Genomic DNA, 17,550 nt, shown 5'->3' on the forward strand with positions numbered 1-17,550 from the left:
GACAGAGGGCACCTTTGCTGTGCTCCCAATATCACTCTTCCTTGATGTCATTAAGGATGCCAATAATGGGACAGTCTGGCCTCAGGACAGTCAGGAAGCCTAGGATCTCCGAATGTGGACTTCCCAGGTCCCTTCCCCTCTCTGGGTCTTAGTGTCCCCATTTGTGGCAGGAAATTAGATGTCTCCCAAATCATGGCACAACTCTCTGCCAGTGATATACAGCAAACATTTTAAAGTTTAATAACGGTGTGCTTACACATCATTTTTACATAGAAAACCAAGTAGCACAGCAAAGTTAGGAATTTACGGGTGCTGTTCCATGGGATGGGTTTAACTTTTAAGCATACTGATATAGTTGAAGAAAAATTATTTAGAGTAAGTAGAATGCAGATATGGGCAGAGTTTTCAAGAGCAGTTGTCCAGTGACTAACGTTTGGGAACAGTGGACAGATAAGGGTCCCTTTGGAACAGTGTAACTCGGATGGCTGCTGAGCCTCGTTTTTATAACACACTGCTGATCACATGTATGGTTTGTTGATAGAAGCTGGGGATCTGGAATGCTTTCCCCAGGTTACTACTATCTTTCCTATGGGAAAACCCAGTCCCCTTTCTGTGATCTGCTTTACAACCCAGTTTTGTTGGGACAGGTTTGTTGACAGGTCTATCTATATGGAGAATGATCCTGTAAAGGGATTGTGTATTAATCATGTTTTTGCTGTAAAACCTAGATTGTCTTCATTTATCTAAAAACAAAGAAACAAAAACTAAGAACCCTGTGGCCCTAGATGGGACTAGGCAGGCCTCTGTCCAGCCTTGGGCTGAGTCCATGGGGTGGAAGCCTGTTGGGGATTCCTGCCAGAGTACTGGAGCTGAGGGCTGCCACCCAGACCACCAGGCCAGTCAGAGTGACCCTGAGAGCCCTTGGAAGAACCCAGGTTTTGGACTGTGCATGCTGAAGTAATCTCTACAAAAGGGTCTCCAGGCACCAGTGAAGAAGAAACAGGACAACTTAGTGTACCGGGGCACTTTGCCCTGAGAAGACAAAGGCCTAGCTATTCCTAGCTAAGCTGGTTACAGGGACATACTGCCCCACCACAGGCCAGATTCCAAAGCATGAGTCCTCTAATGGCACTGATACAGCCATGTGGTCATGTCCATGCATGTCCAGAGGCAAGAAATAGATACCTAAAGGGTGACAGGACAGGCAAAAAAGAAAGGATTAAAGATACAGAGAAAGAATGGCAGAAACATGAAAATTGATGCAAGTTGCAAACGTACACAGGACTTGCATGTTCCAGGCACTCTTTAAGGGCTTTGTAAATATGAACTAAACAAGCTTATGAGGTGCGTAGTGTCACTATTTGCATGCAGTATCGAGGACACCCAGGCACAGAGGGAGTAATTCGCAGAAATCACCTTACTAGGTAGTAGAAAATCCAAGATTCAAGCCCAGCATTCTGGCTCTGTGCTCTTAACAGTCAAGCCAAAGAGATGAGTGAGCCCAGTACAGACCAAGGCAGGGAATTAGAGCGAGGAAACCCAAATCAGTTCTCCTCTGGCAGTTCCTCCTTCCAGCTCTTGTACAAATCACTATCATTCCTAAGGGGGAAGTCAATGTTTCTCAGGCCTCCAGACTGGGGCTCCCCAGAGCAGGGTGTGGCCTACTCCTCTGGCCTGCAGCCCAGCTGGGCTGCCAGGGACAGGTCAGACAGGTCTGGCTAGTGCAGATGGATGAGGTTCTGCAGCTTCCCCCCTGCCCTTCCCACTGACCCCCTGGCTCAAGTCCTCATGGACCACAGCTGCTAAGTAAGGCCATCACCAGGCCTTGACCAGGCATATCCCCTTGCCCTGCCTCCATCCAGGCTGGTGAATTCACCCTCAGGACAAGGCCTCAGCTCAGTGTGGGTGTGTAGGAAGAAGGGTGCCCTCAACCATCCCCAGCAGATGGCCCCCTGTCAGAAGACCCTGTTGCTGCTCCTCCCCACCACCCCAGGTCACCACTGTAGAGGAACAGGTTAATCCAAAGGAAAAAGTGCTCTATCTGCCTGGTCAGCCTCTCAGCTGGCTTCCTGCCTCCAACTTGACTGGCTTGCCTGGAAAGAGGCCCAATATGCTGGGTATGCCTACTTCTACCCCCCGACACAGCCTGTGTCCATACTGCCCTCTACAGGGCTTGTCCCCCCATCCCCAATTCCCCTGAGGGTGTACCCCTGCTTCCCACCCCAGAAATACAGACCACATTGTTAAAAATAAAGCCTCTTTATTGGTACCTGTAAGCTCAGGTACAAGGTGTTCCCATAAGCACACAGGCTGGCAAGGCCTCCTGGGCAAGGGGGCAGGCCCAGAGCCTGCGTTTCTTGGCACTGACACAGAAATGGAATAAATTATAGTTTTGACACTCAGGGACAATGTAGAAATTATGATGCAAAATTAAACATTAGCAAACAAAGGGTATAAAAGCCCTCAGGAGCCACCCCTCACCAACTGGCCTCAGGGCATGGGCAGGTGGGCCAGGCCAAAGTGCAGTGCCCAGAAAGCCCTGAGATAATAGTCTGGGGCATGGTTCGCGCCCGAGGTAGGCCCTTTGCCCTCTCTGGGCCTCCTGTTTCCTCCTTCCCCCTCCTACATCCCTGGGCCTGGAATAAAGGCTACGGCCTTTGGGGAAGGGGAAGATGGAACAGAGGGCAGGAAGTGGAGAGGGCAGGGTGGGGCAGAAGGGAGTTTTGGTCACAGCTGGTTAGCCCAGCCTCTCCCCCTGCCTAGATGATGTCCTTGGCCAGCACCTGCCTGCAGAGCCATCCAGGAGCCAGGCAGCAAACATAGATCATAGAGCTCAAATCCACACCCAGTCTGCACCAAAGCCCAGGCAGGGCAAGGTGTAAGACTACAAGGCAAAAGGGGCTCCTTGAGGGCCTGTGCCCACCCCACCCCGGCACTACCCACCAGCCAGAGAGGTGCAACCAAAGCCTCCTCAATCTCCAAATAAATTATGGAAATAAATTATAGTCTTCACAGTCCAGAGGATTTAGCCACCCATGGGTCTAGGGCTCAGCATGGCAGAAGCCACCTGATTTCAGCCCTGTCTCACCGTCTTTGGGCTAAGGAACATCATGCAAAGACCGAAAAGTGGTCTGCCAAGCTCCAGAGGAGCCACATTTTCTCCTCTTCCAGGCTCACATTGTGGAGATGGAAGAGCAAACTGTGGGTGTGGGGGTCCGGGCAGCTGAAACAGGAAGCCCCTCCCCCCAATCCTCTCTTCAGCACAGAAAAGTTAAAACAAATAAATAAACCCAGAGAACTGTATGAAAACCAGGAGTGTGCACATGGCACCTGTGAGTGAGCCAGCCAGTGGGAGACTGTTACAGAGACTCTGGGGAGCCCCACAATTACAAGAAAGCAGCAACAGGTCCCTTGGGGCTGGGAAAAGGCATCCTGGTCCTCACACCAGCACAGGCTCCATTAGAGATGCTGGGACAGTGTCCTCAAACTGGCTGTCGATAAAGGGATCTAGGGCTTCGGCGACTGGCTCGGAGAAGCCCATGAGGGACTCCAGGAAGCAATTGCTGGCATCCCCAGGTGGAGAGAGGCCAGGCAGGGGGAAGTGAGGTGCCTCGATGTGGTCCAGGCTGTCAGACACCTTCTGTGATGTGTAGTGAGGCCCCAGACTATAATCTGGCAGAGCCTGGAGTAACTCAAAGGAGTCACAAGAAGACAAGCTGAGATCCACTGAGCTACTCTGGCCAGCGTCCATGCTGGGTGGCACTAAGTTGCCAGGAAGGCTGCCTTCTCTTGACCCTTCAAGGCCACCATTTAGGAAGCAGCTGGCATCGAGGTTGGCATTTTCATCCAGGATGCCCGATGTGAAGCTACAGCCAGAATAGCTATGGGTCCAGCTGGCCAGGCCACCAGGGTCACTAGTACCAAAGATGTCAGCTGGATGGAAGCAGCTGAGGTTGTCCAGGTTCCCCACACTCCCTTCCTCCTCTTCCTCCTCCTCCCCGCCGAGGTCAGAGTCACTGAAACTCAGGATCCGTGCCAGGCTGTCGTCATCAACACCAGGCTGGAAGCCAGGGCCAGGCAGGCCTGGGTGGGTAGGGCCGTCAGGAGCCTCACTAGTGCCTGATGCTGAGGAAGATGCCGTGGAAGAATCAGTCATGTCGCTGCTGCAGCTGTTGTCTCCCAGCTCATTGTTCATGGGGGGCTTGGCCAGTGGGAAAGCAGGGACCAGGGCCTGCTCACCAGGGCTGGGTGGGCTGCCCTGGGCAGGGGCCTCTAGCTCCCTAAAGCTCTCAGCCTCCTGTTCCAACTGCAGGCGGGTGAGTGTGTGGATGAAATGGGTCTGAACTCTCGCCTGATTAAATTCCACACGGCCCATGGGGTTCTCACAGCCCTCCCTGCAGCAGCCACAGGGGAATGCTGTGTGGTCCATCTGCACAGAAAGTAGAGGTACAAGTGAGGATTACCGTGGAGTGCAAAGAAGTCCCCATGTTCAGGTTCCCCATCCCAGCCCAGTCCAGCCACCACACCTGACACTTGATGCCTGCTAGGCTGCAGCTGCAGGTCTCAGGGTCGCAGATCCTATCGCAGTGACAGCCACAATCCTCCCGGGATTGGCGCAGTGCCTGCAGCTCCCGCTTCTCCTCCCGATCGATCCTTCGCACGCCCGAAGCCCTCAGCAGAGCTCGACGTCGCCGGGCTGGGTAGGGCTGTAGGAAGCTCACTTCTTCCAACCGGCCACCTGCCACAGCGACTGCCAAGTCCTCCTCCACAGAGGCGTCATCAATGGCATCCACCGCAGGTGGTAGCCCTGCCTCTGCCTTGGGTACCCCGGCTGCCGAAAGCTGCATCCACAGGAAAGAGGTATGTGAGAGGTACAGACGTGGACATGGGCTTAGCCCTACTGTCACTAGACAAAACCTCCCCATGTGCTTACCCTCCCACTACTCGTGCTTAATCTGTGATGGGCACTGTGTGTACGACAGTGAACAGGACAGCCAAGAATACAGTCCTCAGGGCATTTGGGAAAAAAAAAAAAGAGATATCCTACTCATGGCATTCCCTAGATCATGGACAGACTCCCTTTCCTAACCAGACAGATACGCACCCCCCTAATTCATATCAGCTTCACATCCCCCTCTCCAAAAAGTTCAAGTTCAGATTCAGGTATCATGCCCCCAGCCCCTGCAGCAAATAGACACAAGCCCTCCTCTGTGCCTCCTGTTTGCAGACAACCCAGGCAACAGACTCCAATCAAGCCAATCACTAGGCCCACAGGCCTGTTTCCCCATATACATAATGAGCAAGTCAGCACCCACCCCTGGTACACCCACCCCTCGAGGTTAGAACTCCAGGAACTGCCTTAGGAGGTGGGCCACGGAGAGGGCTCTCTCTACCTTCCACTGCAGCATCTCCAACTTCTCCTCTTTCAAGCGCTGGCGGAGCTTCTCGTGCCGTGCACGGGCTTGCTCCTGTGCAAACTCAGCCAAAGAGAAGTGGCGGCAGGCACTGTGGCGAGGGGCCATACCCAGAGTACAGCCACCACGGCTGGGCACACTGGTGAAGCCCTGGCAACGGGGAAAGTAGAAGACGGTGATCCCATCAAAGGCTACACGGCCTGGGCGCTCCCGGCGAGCCCGCTTCAGGATAGACAGGGCTGGAAAGCAGGCAAAGATGCTGGGAATTAGTTTTCAGTGAGGCACAACATACCTCCAGGAAGATCATGCCAGACTGCCCTCCCGCCTCCCGCCTTCCCCCTCCTCCCTCTCCGCCCACTTTGAAAAAAGAAATGTGAATTTAGGAGCCTGTGTGGCTGGGACTGGAGCAGCTGAAACTGAACATCACACCCATGTCAGCACTGGCTTATTGTTATTTTCCAGTTTAAATGACAGTATTTGTAAGATTAAACATCTCTGCTATGTTTATTAGCCATGTACAGGTCCTTTGTACAGTTTTCTATTGTTTTTTATTGATTTGTAGGATTTCTGTGTTCTGCAACAGGCTTAAAAAGGCTTTCCCTTTACAAGTTAATGTTTATTGATTAGTAAGCTACGTACTGGTATTTTCATTAGGTTGAACCATAATAAATTACCATGTAATGGTGAAATATTGGAAATTCCATATATTTCAACTTACTGTATTAATTTTATACCCAGCTACCAGGGGGAATTCCCTTCTAAAAGGTTTTCTGTTTATACTGTTAGATCACATGTGCTAAAAATGATATTCTTTTTATGTGTAATGCACATATATACATACAGTACATAAAAAGGTAAACAGCACATCTATTGTATTAAAATTTCATGGTGGGGGTGGAAATTAAGGAGAAAATGTCTTAATAGGCTTCCTGGGGAACAATAATGAAAAATAAGGTCCAGAAACACTGCTCTAGGGCCACGTTTGTCAGTCTGGAATCACAATTATGCAAGCTTGAAAATAACCAGGAAAAACCCCTTTTCACTATGTTCAGGCAAAATGGACAGCATTTTGACAGGAGAGGGACCGGCTTGACAGGCCCCATGGCAGAGAAGCATGGGGCGGGCGGGGAACTCCAGTTCCATTTGTAGGAGGGTAGGGTGCTCATTGGAGAAACGAAACTGGAACAGAAGGGAGGGGCCAGACCGGGAAGGCCCTGAGGGCACTCTGCAGAGCTGCATCCTGGATGTCATTACTCCCAAGGTCAAAGGTGAATTAGCTGGGCTCAGGTGCCCCTGGACAGTGGGCACTGAGTGACCACTGTATCACAGCTCGTGAGAGCTACCTCCATGGGGACGTGACCTCCAGAGGCCAAAGGCATTTTGTCAAGGACCTCTACATTTCATCTTTCAGGAAGGAAGGCAGGTGATGGAATTCCCTGGGGAGGGAGGACTCACGGGTGAAACTTCTGGGGCCACAGAAGTCACGGTCAGGCAGGGGCATCTGATCCCAGGGGCCTTCCTCCTCTGAGTCCCAGGCACGGGAGACAGAAGAGCTTGAGCTTGGGGAGCAGGAGCGAGATTGGCACCCAGAGGAAGAGGAAGAGGAGGAGGAGGAGACCAAGGAGTTGTCCTCATCCAGCTGGTCAAATTTCCTCTTCAACAGCCCAGTCATGGTGGTGCCGGAGGTGCTCTGGGGTCTGGGGACAGACAGCCTGGAGTGGGAATGAGAAAGCTCTAAGTGGCAGGCAGGTGGGCTTCCAGCCAGGGTCATCATCCCTCCCACTGACCCTCCAAGGCATCCCAGAAACTGGCCTCTGCCCTCCAGCCCTGCCTGTGGAGCGCCGTGTGGCAGAGGACGGTCTCCAGGAGGATCTCTGCACAAGACACAGCACCTCCCTCCCTCCAAACTAATGTTCAAATCCATGGCCTGATGCGTCAAACTCCCACCTCTGCCCAAAGCCTTCCCAAGCACTAGGTACCTTCCCCACCACCTCCTACAGCACACACACACACACACACACACACACGCATCCACACCAACAGGGGAAGGAGGCAGACAGACCAACAGATGGACTGACAGACCTCAGCCTGGTCTCACTCATTCCCCAACAGGAATCCTGGGGGCTGACTCACAGGCTGGGTGATTCACACAGCTCGCATCTGTGTGCGTGTGTGTGTGTGTGTGTGTGTGTTTGTGTGTGTACGCCCTCCAGCCCGCTCGCATCTGTGTGCCTGTGTGTGTGTGTGTGTGTGTGTGTGTGTGTGTGTGTGTGTACGCCCTCCAGCCCGCACAGCCCACACGGCCATGGTATGGTGGCTGTGTGTGTGTGTGTGTGTGTGTGTGTGTGTGTGTGTGTGTGTACGCCCTCCAGCCCGCACAGCCCGCACAGCCATGGTATGGTGGCTCTGTGTGTGTGTGTGTGTGTGTGTGTGTGTGTGTGTGTGTGTGTGTATGCCCTCCAGCCCGCACAGCCCGCACGGCCATGGTATGGTGGCTCTGCTTCCTCCTCCTCCTCCAGCACACCCACACAGGCACGCCACCCTGCACATAGGCAGGGCTGCGGGCCCTTGCTCCAGGCTAGCCAGGCATTCTGGGGAACAGGCTGGCTTTGACGTTGGCCTCCACTCCTAGACGGAGTAGTTTCTGAGCCCTTCCCCTCCCGGTGTGGGAGCTTCTCAGACTTTCCCTCAGAAACCCCCGCTCCACTGTCAAGAAGTCTCCTGCCTCCAGGCCTGTGTGACCACAGCCACTCAGGCTGTCTCTTTCACATCTCATTTGACCCTAATGTCCAAAGTCTCTCCTGTCTGTGGCTTCGTGACATGGAGCACCCCACAACACAACACTGTCTCCCGTGTGAGAGTCTCGGCCTTCAGCAGAAGTCTAGCCAGAGACTCACTCCCACAGCTGGCTGGCCTTATCCAAGCAGAAGAGACTTGGGGCTCCCGCCCTGGAATGCTTCAGCGAATAATGGCCCTTCCCAAGGTCTGGCAAGCCCCAGAAGACTCCATCCCAAACGCTGAGTACAGCTACCTTGTGTCTGTTGCTCCAGCTGGGCCTTCGGGGAGGTCACCAGAGGGAAAGGGAAAGGAAGTTGAAGCTGAGGCCGAGGCCCCAGTGCTGGGGAACCCTTCCCCCACTGCCATCACAGGAAATGAGAGAGAACGGGAAAAACCAACCAGAAGGCTGTCTTGGTCTCCTCTACTCAGGTGTCCTTTCCAAGCACTCCTTCCCCCTCTGCCCAGCCACCTACGAAGTCCCCGAATCCTGTAGGGTTTGCTGTCAACCTTACTAACTGGATAATGTTTACCCCAGGGACAGCCTCCCCTAGGCAAGCGTGAGAGAAGCAAGAAAATCTCCCTCCCTGGCCAATCCCCCACCCTGCGCCTGGGGGAAGAAGACTCACAGATGTTTCCGGGGGCTTCTCCGTGGGTAGTTTCTCAGGCTTGGCACCCCTCCCCCTCCGCAGGGTCAAACCACAAACAAAAACAACCCAGCTCCCAGCTGACCTGCAGGCTCTCCCAGGAGGTGGGGGATTCATGACCCAGAGGCAGGCATACACACGTGTACACACATGCACAGACCACACGGAAACACACATATGGACAAACACCACCCACCCATCCTGTCCCCATTGCATCCTGCCAAGAGACCCCATCCTTTCCCAGGTTCCAGATGCCATCTACAGGGCCGTGAACGCCTCCTTCACCACACACCCAGCCTGAGATCCCCCAGGACCCGCTGCCCACTTGGTGTCTCCGCCCAGCCATCCCCTAGAAACATAAAATTCTGCAGGCCCCAAATCGAACCCCTTGTCTCTGTTCCCCACCCCCCATGCCATCTGTTCCTCTTCCTGTGTTCCCTATCTTAGTAACAGCCCCACCACCCACCCAGTCACTCAAGCCAGAAACCTGCAGTCATCCTCAACTCCTTCCTCTCTCCCCCTCCATCTACATCCAGGCACCCCATGCCTGGGAGTTCACGTAAATCCATTTAATCCACACAAAGCCAGGGACAGACCCAGTAGGTATAATGGAGGCCACGTGGCATAGTGTTAAGAACTTCGGCTCCAGAACCAGACTACCTGCTTTTGAACTCTGGCTCCACTATTAATTGGCTGGGTAATCCTGGGCAAGTTCCTTAACCTCTCTGTGCCTCCAATTCTTTGTCTTAAGACCTCATAGGGTTGGGAGGTTGAGAAGCATCAATACATGTCACATGTTCTTAGATTAGTGATAAGTGCTCAGTGAATGTGTTATTCCACACTGGAAAAAAAAAAAAAAAAAAGAGCTCCAGCTCCTGGATGCACACGACACAGATGCATCTCACAGACATCATGCGGAGTGAAAGAAGCCAGACACAAGATATATGCAAATGTTCAAAAAAAAGGCAGAACTACTCCGTGATGATATAAGTCAGAGCAGTGGTTCCCCAGGGGAGGGAGAAGGACACCCTGGAGACAGTCATGAGGGAAATTTTCTGGGGTCGGGGATAGGAAGGGCTGGGGGACCTGTAAAAGTTCTATGTTCATCTGCAGGGTGGTTACATGGAACTCTAAAATTGTAAACATTCATCTTATGGACACATACGATTTATATACTTACGCATTTAGGTTACTATCAATTTAAAACGTTACTAACCTTAACATGTCTCTGTCCCCACAGCAGCTACCCCATGTCCCTCTGCTCCTGCCCTCTTTCCCCAGCCATTCTGGATCCTACAGCCAGAATGACCTTCTTAAAGCACACATTTACCTGCCACTGCCACACCTAGAACCACTCGATAGCCTCTATAGCTCCCCTTGGGGAAGCTTGACATTAAGATCAAGTCCAGAATTCAAAAAGCCGAAGCTGACCTGGCCACTGCTTCCCTCTCCCCACCTTGCTCTCTATACTCCAGCTGAACTTGCAGTTCCCACCATGGCGCTCACCTCCTGGCCTCTGCAAAGCTGGAACAACCCAGCCTCATTCCCTTTCAGAAAGGCATCTTTTGAGGGGCCTCCTGACTCTCCTACTCCTTCCTCCTGCCTCTTCTGCGCTCCTGCTAGGGACTGAATATTTGTATCCTATCAAAATTCTTATGTTGAGACTGAATCCCCAGTGTGACGGTATTTGGAGGTGGGCCTTTGGGGGGTAATCAGGCCACGAATGATACCTTATTAGCACCTTTATAAGAAGTGACACAAAAGAGATGGTCTCCCTCTCCAACATGTGAGCTCAGACCCAGCATGAAGGTGTGCATCTGCAAGCCAAGAAGAGGGACTTCATCAGGCTGACTGGAGCCTTGATCTTGGATTTTGCAGCCTCCCAAGGTGTGAAAAATAAATCTTTTGTTTAAGCCACCCAGTCTGTGGACTTTCTATTACAGCAGCCCAAAGTAAGACAGCTCCCAAAAACCCTGGTATTTCCCCATCACAGACTTTATCTGATCAGACTGCAGGGGCCTCATTGCTCATCTGCCTCACGCTGAGGGCATCTCTGTCTGGCTGCCCCTGTGCCCATGTCTAGGACAGAGTCTGGCATAGAGAGGGCACCTGATAATACCAGAGGTAAGCAGACTAGCCCTGCATATCGGGTATAGACCCAATTGCACAGGCAATCTTATGCATATGAGGTTGCTGAGGGCGACTGGTCACTGTGACCTTCTCCTGCTCCTGTCACAGTTAATTTAAGAGGGGCAGGAGGAGAATCACATGTCTATCCCCCAGCTGTGCCAGAGGGTACAAGCAAGAATGGTGCTCAAAAGGGGTGGCTCTGAGAGCAACAGAGGGAAGCTCAGGCTGCAGGCAGGTGCCAATGTACGCAATCCCAGGAGGCTCCCAGGTTCCCCAAGAGGTAACAGATGGAGAGAGATGTCAGGAAAGCAGGCTCAGCCACACACTGCGGCTCTGCCTAAGGGATGTCACAGAAAGAGAACTTAAGGTGAGGAGGTTATGACCTCCAAGCCTACAGACAGGGAAACAGAGACACAGGGAAGCTACAGTCCTGCTGCAGGTTCTAGTGATGAACAATCCCTTCCAAATCTGCAGCGCAGGAATGAAATAAGAAATTACCTCCTCCCTGATACTCCTTCTGGAGAGGCGGGGGAAGTGCCCCTGGTTCTCGTGTTCCTCTGTTCCACGTGGGAATCCAGAGGCTAAGAGGCAGAGGCAGGAGATGAGACAAAAAGACTGGTTCTCGTGTTCCTCTGTTCCACGTGGGAATCCAGAGGCTAAGAGGCAGAGGCAGGAGATGAGACAAAAAGACTGAGCCAGAGACAAGGAGAGGCCAAGAGGGAATGAAAGATAGTGAGAATCTAAGTGTCAGACAGTGAGTCAGAGGTGGGGGGAGGGGCCCTCAGCAGCTACCCAGGAATCAGGATTCTGACCATGGCAGTGTTCCCAGGGTGAGCACAGCCCCCTCCCTAGGGTCCTGGAGGAAGGAAAAGCAGTTCCCAGGAGCTGGCTTGGACAGAAATACCTCACCGCCGAGGAACCCCAGAGACAGGCCCTGAATCAGAGAGCCAGGCTTCTTCTGGGATCTGAGCCCTGACAATTGGGCAGCCCTCCTGCCACCACACACAGGCACTGACAACCCCCCACTCAACTGGCCACGGTTATCCACACACTCAGGTCACACTATGCGAATCCAGGAAAGGCCACCTCACCCCTGGGCACCAAGCAACCAAGGGCTGTTTTCGAGAAGTGGGGGCGGGGCTTGAAAAAGTCACAGCAACTCCTCTGTCCACCTCGGCAGTCCCACCAGTGCCCCAGGCCTCAGCCCAAGCCAGTCTTAGGGAGGGGGCACCTTTAGCTGCCTCCATCCCCCTTCAGGAATCTGAAGAATGTGTCCTTTAACCTCTGAGCCCCAGGCCTTGGCCAGTCCCCCCAAAACACTTGGGGTCACATGACCCCTGTCCCTCAGGAACAACTTCCTGGGAGAAGGGGAGGGCACCTCCCAGCACCTCTAGTCCCCACTGAAAAACCAGCCTGGGTGGCCCAGAGAGGACAGACCGAAAGCCTTGGCACTTCCTCCCCAAGCATCCCTCTGAAGGAGAGCTGGGGGAGGGGATGGCTCCTCAGCTTTGGTCTTCAGGACCTGGCACTGGATAGGTGCCAAATGTATGCTGGCTACATGAGGCACTTGTTCTTGCAGAAGGGACATTGCACCTGACAATGACTGCTTCCTCCACCTAAGACGGGCCTTCTTCCCTCTCTCATTCATTCATTCATTCAACAAATAGGCACCAAGCTCAACAAATACGTGCCAAGCACTGTGGCAGGCACTCGCGCATGCAGGGAGCAAGACTTACACAACTGCGGCCCTCTTGAAGCTCTGAGTTGAGCAGGGAGGACAAATAGAGTGGGTTGCTGGGATGGAGGGTCTGAAGGGTGGGACAGGGTACGGCTGGGGTGAAGGTAGGTCTCTTTGAGGAAGGAAAGTAGGCAGAGTTCCAGATAGGGACTCCGCATGGGTAAGGAACAGGAGGAGGGACCAGGAGAGTGTGATCGGAGGAGGGGCAGCCCGCGAGGCTGATCCTGGGCTCCAGGGCAGGCTTTAGCTTGAGGGCACGGCAAGCCACAGAGGGCTTAACTAGGGAGTGACAATGCCAGATTTGCATTTTAAAAACGTGGCTCAGCACCGGGAGTGGAGGGGGTGTGACCGGTTGGAGGTGCTGCCAGGGCCAGGTGAGAGGACAGGCCAAGGGCATAGGAGAAAGGCAGATACTGGGATGTGGTGAAAGAAGAGGGCAGGGCTGTCAAGGATTTGGGTCGGGGGAGGTGATGAGTTACTCTCCAAAAGGATTGAGACTTCTGGGTGGAGGTGCTGGGTGGGCAGCAGGACACGGGGAGGGACTCTCTGGTGTCAGGAGTGTGGGCTACGGCTGTGTGTGATTGTGCCAGGAGCGGGAGTGACTAAGTGTGTGACTATGGCTGTGGTGTGGGCATCTCCACAGTGCGTGCCTGTGAATGGGCCCCGGGGAGGAGAAACTGAGGAAGGGGAGGAAGTACGTGCTGCGGAAGGAGGAGAAGTGCGTGGGAGAGAGTCTACGTGTGCCTGCGGGTGGCCGGTGTAGCTGCGCCCGTGACTCACAGCAGTGGCCTCTGAGAGTGACGGCGACTGACAAACAGGTGAGCCTACGACACAATCCCTCCCTCCCTCCCTCCCGGGGTCCGTGACTCACCGCGCCTCCCTGTTCGCTCATCCCTCCACTCCCTCCCTGACCCCCGCCGGCCGGGGGCGCCCGGCACACGCCGCAGCTCCCGCAGCCTCCCCGAGGGGGGAGCCCGAGGAGGAAGGCGACAAATGTCACCTGCTCCGGCCACGCGAGGAACTTCTGAAAAGTTCTCAGGCAACTGGGTCAAAAGGAAACTCGCCCGCGGACGCACGCCCCCGTCGCCTTGCCGCTCGCGCGCAAGCCCTGCTCTGTCCCCACTCGCGCAGAGCTCGGGGAGCCGTGACTTCTCTCGGGGTTACCGCGGCGGGCGGGGGAGGGGAGCAGAAAACCTGCGACTCCCGCTGGCCGGACCCCCGGCCCCGGACTCCGGCCGCGGCACGCCGTCAAAGCCGGGCAGCTCCCGCCCCCGCGCCCGCTCAGGGTGCCGAGGAGAGAACCGCAGGAGGCAGGAGCGGCAGTGCCACTCGCGCTGAACGCCCCCTCCCCAAAGTCCCGTCCTGCCGGGCCCAAGGCCCTTCGGCGCTCACCTGCAATCCGGACGCTCGCGGAGGAAAACGACGCGACCCGCGTCCCGGCGGGGGACGCCCCCAGCGCCGCGACTCTGTGCGCTTGGCCCGGCAGCCGTCGGTCCACCAGCCCCTAGCTCTGCGCGTCCGGCAGCGGCGGCGGCGGCGGGAGACTGGCTGCGCCCAGCCCCGCCCGCCGCTCCGCCCTCCTCGTCAGTGGAAAACTCCGGGGCTCACTGCGCTGACGCACGCCGGGCCTCCAGCCAGGCCGCCCGGCAGCCCCGCCCCGGAGGCGCCGCCTCCTCCCCCGCCTGGAGCCTGGCGCAGCGGCCTGGGGGCCTCCCTGCGGACTCTGACCCGGCGACTGCGCCTCCGCCGCTCTCCGCCCCCAGCCCTCTCCCGCCAGAGCCCTCCCCGCCCCGCTTCCAGCAACGTCCCTAAAGGAGCGGACGACTCAAGCTGGCAGAGCCGGGAGTAGAGATCCCCCCTCGCCCCACCGCCCCAGCTTACAGATGGGTAGACTGAGGCCGGGAGCAAGGCCAGGGGCTAGACAGTGGCACAGCCGACGTCTCCCGTACGCTCTCCAACCCCACCCCTCTAGAGGGAGTTTATTATATTCCAAACTAAACGTTCCCTCCTCCGCCCCCAACCTACCACCCACCCCCAGATCCGTCGGAAAAGTAAACTGTGGCTGGAGAGGAATCTGGGGTGTGTGGGGAGCAGGGAGGCGGGGAGCGGGAAGGATGGATGTAATCAGTGGGCCTGAACTTCACCCCTGCCCACGGGCCAAGAGACCCTTCCCTGCAGAAGTTCCAAACTAGGGGTTCTTGGAACTAGCTTCCCCACTCCCACCTCAACCTTCCCTTAAAAAAATAAAAAGTCTGGTTTCTTCCGGGCCAGATCTTGGCCACTTAAAATGGCCCACTGCCTTCTCTGCTCCCGCCAAGGCCTTTCCTGACTCAGGGCCAACCCTCCCGGTACGACTTGCCCCGGCAACCAAGTCCTGGCCTGGGAGCCCACCCTCAGCCCCACTTCCCAACCGCAGGTACGGGTCTACCCATCACCTCGAGCGTTTCCACCCTCACGCTTTTGCTGCAGCCGGTCTTCTCGACTGGAATGCTCTCCTGCCCTCTCTCTGCTTACCAGAATCCCAACGCTTTTAAGGGCTCAGCTTGCACTGCCTCCTCCAGGGAGCCTTCGTGGGAGCCTGACCCTCCCCCTCCCAGTCCTGCTCCCGCTGCATTCTGGGTTCTTCTGACTGTCCTAGATGAATGCTGTCAGCCACTAGCCCAGCCCTCAGGATTCCATTCTACCTTCCTCCAGGTTGGGGGTGGGGGTGACCTCCTGGCCTGTTTGAATGGTATCTGGGGTGGAGACGATGGTGAGAGCCCCTCTTCAGCCTCAGATGTGTATGTAGAATGGCAGGGGTCTGCTCCACTTTACCTTTCCTGGAAGAACAATAGGAGGAAAGCAGGTTGGGGGAAGATAAAGGCCCCTGTCCTTCCGGATGCGTTGAGTGTGTACCTGGGGGCCTGCAGGGGGAGGTGTATGGGCAGCTGGAGCCAAGCTTCCAGTGGCTTCTCAGTACCCTCCTGATGAAGTCTCAACTCCTTGGGGCCTACAAAACCGGAATAATCTGGCCCTTTCTCACTTTTGCAGTCCAACCTCTCTCTTCATACCCTCATTTCCCACTCCCTCCCCCGCGACCATTTCAATGCCATTAATGTGTGAACGTGTCGTTTTTGTTGGTTCATGTGCTTTTTTTTTTTTTCCCCCCCCTCGAGATGGAGTCTGGCTCTGTTGCCCAGGCAGGAGCGCAGTGGCTCCATCTTGGTTCACTGCAACCTCCGCTTCCTGGGTTCAAGCGATTCTCCTGCCTCAGCCTCCCAAGTAGCTGGGATTACAGGCATGTGCCACCACCTCTGGGTAGTTTTTTTGTATTTTTAGTAGAGATGGGGTTTCACCATGTTGGCAAGGCTGGTCTCGAACTCTTGACCTCAGGTGATCCGCCCTCCTCGGCCTCCCAAAGTGCTGGAATTACAGGTGTGAGCCACCGCGCCTGGCCAGTTCATGTGCTTGTAACATTAGTTCTTCTGCATTCGGTTTTATTTTACACATGAGGTATGATTCTGTCCCAGCCTTCCCTGTACATTTCCACCTCACACCCCTGATGACTGCTCTCCAGCCCTGTTGGCCAGTGGTCAGTTCTCAGAGTATGTCCTCTTTTAAACTTTCAAGGATGCTGATCCCACCTCGCACCTGCCTTGCACCCACTTAGTTGTGTGGTTTCCTTGTGCATTTCCTTGTGTGTTGTCTGTGAGCAGTGGGAGGGCAGGAGCAATGTTGGACTTGATCACTGCTCTATCTGCAACGCTTGATAAGAACTTGTTGAGTAAACTAAACATGTGCCTAGTAAATGGGTAAAGTTGCTAGGGCTCAAGGAGAGGGCAGGGCTGGAGGTGGCAGTGGATGGATACACAGCTAGCACACTGAAGCTATGGTGTAGCTGAGAATGCGCAGGAAGGAGCTTAAAGGCTACAAAGCTGGGCGTCTGTTGCTAGAGGTGACTCCACTCTCAGGGCTTTAAGGGGTAACCCCCCAGGCCACCCATCCTCCACCACCCACCTCAGACCTCAGCTGTGCTTTCACTGTGGCTGCTGGCTGCAGACGTTGCTGGTCCCAAGGAATCCTTTCCACTGCCTGCCTTCCTGCCTGCTTCTAATCTCCAGGCCAAGTTTCCAGCAGAAGAGGGGTTTCCATGATACCCAGAAGTGATGTTCTCGTTTGGTTTCTGTCCCTGACTCTCCCTTCCCCTCTCTCTCTGGCCTTTAGCTTTTCAATCTGTAGAAGGGAGGCATTGGACAAGAGAACCCTCACCAGCTTCAACATTCCTTGACTCAGTTTCTAGAAGATGCTGCCTGCTTATCAGGGAACTGGGCAGGGTTGGGCACTAGAATTAATGAGGGTCTCTCATGCTGCCTATGTTTGCATCCTGTTGGGTTGTATACTGGGGAAACCAGACGAGATAGAAATCAGGCTAGGAAGTTGGCTGGTGAGGGCTGGAGTGGTGCTTAGAGTGGGGAGTCTAATGGAAGAGAAAAAGAGAACAAGGGAAAATACAGGAGAATAAAAAGAATCAAATAAGTGATGTGTGTTCTCCAGAAAAGCATCTCCCTGTCCTGGGATGGACTCGCCAGATGTTCCCCAGATGTTGCTGATGATGGGAAACATCTCCCTCTGGGATCCCAAGTAAACTCTTCTTATTCATGGGGAAAAGAAAGGTCTGTTCCAAAGCAATAAGGGTGGGGTCTGGAGCAGTATCCATCTGTGGTTATGGCATATATATAGGCAGAAACACACTCACACATCCTCAAGGAATTTCTGAATACTTGGAAGAGTCCTAACAGTTTCTCCAACATTCAGCATCCATGAACCACCAATTTTAGGTAAATAAAAATTATCACAAGTTTTAAAC

The 17,550-nt window shown here is 54.5% G+C and overlaps 2 protein-coding genes and 1 long non-coding RNA gene across 7 annotated transcripts in view; 1 reads left to right on the top strand and 2 right to left on the bottom strand.

Annotated features, from left to right (window-relative positions):
* The window catches only part of GORASP1 (golgi reassembly stacking protein 1), a 59,297-nt gene extending 43,439 nt beyond the window's left edge, over positions 1-15,858 (bottom strand). The window contains exon 1 of the mRNA XM_050778370.1: positions 15,849-15,858. The gene's annotated coding sequence lies outside the window, so the exon portion shown is untranslated. The remainder of the gene's footprint in view (positions 1-15,848) is intronic.
* On the bottom strand, positions 2,244-14,264 carry CSRNP1 (cysteine and serine rich nuclear protein 1). 5 transcript variants are annotated; one of them, XM_050778367.1, is made up of 5 exons: positions 14,097-14,264; positions 6,870-7,126; positions 5,394-5,653; positions 4,527-4,841; positions 2,244-4,429 (listed from the first exon to the last, which is right to left on the bottom strand). In XM_050778367.1, exons 2-5 carry the CDS (start codon positions 7,084-7,086, stop codon positions 3,440-3,442), a joined length of 1,782 nt encoding a protein of 593 aa, XP_050634324.1. In that variant the 5' UTR covers positions 7,087-7,126; positions 14,097-14,264; the 3' UTR covers positions 2,244-3,439. The 5 variants fall into 5 exon arrangements, with proteins under 5 accessions (XP_050634324.1, XP_050634325.1, XP_050634323.1 ...); XM_050778368.1 differs by lacking the exon at positions 14,097-14,264 and adding an exon at positions 12,703-13,207; XM_050778366.1 differs by lacking the exon at positions 14,097-14,264 and adding an exon at positions 10,567-11,578.
* The window catches only part of LOC126947590 (uncharacterized), a 28,915-nt gene continuing 24,570 nt past the window's right edge, over positions 13,206-17,550 (top strand). Inside the window, exon 1 of the long non-coding RNA XR_007723129.1 lies at positions 13,206-13,522. This is a non-coding gene — a long non-coding RNA (uncharacterized LOC126947590). The remainder of the gene's footprint in view (positions 13,523-17,550) is intronic.

The sequence above is a fragment of the Macaca thibetana genome, chromosome 2 (assembly GCF_024542745.1).
Source record: "Macaca thibetana thibetana isolate TM-01 chromosome 2, ASM2454274v1, whole genome shotgun sequence".
Classification (NCBI taxonomy): domain Eukaryota; kingdom Metazoa; phylum Chordata; class Mammalia; order Primates; family Cercopithecidae; genus Macaca; species Macaca thibetana.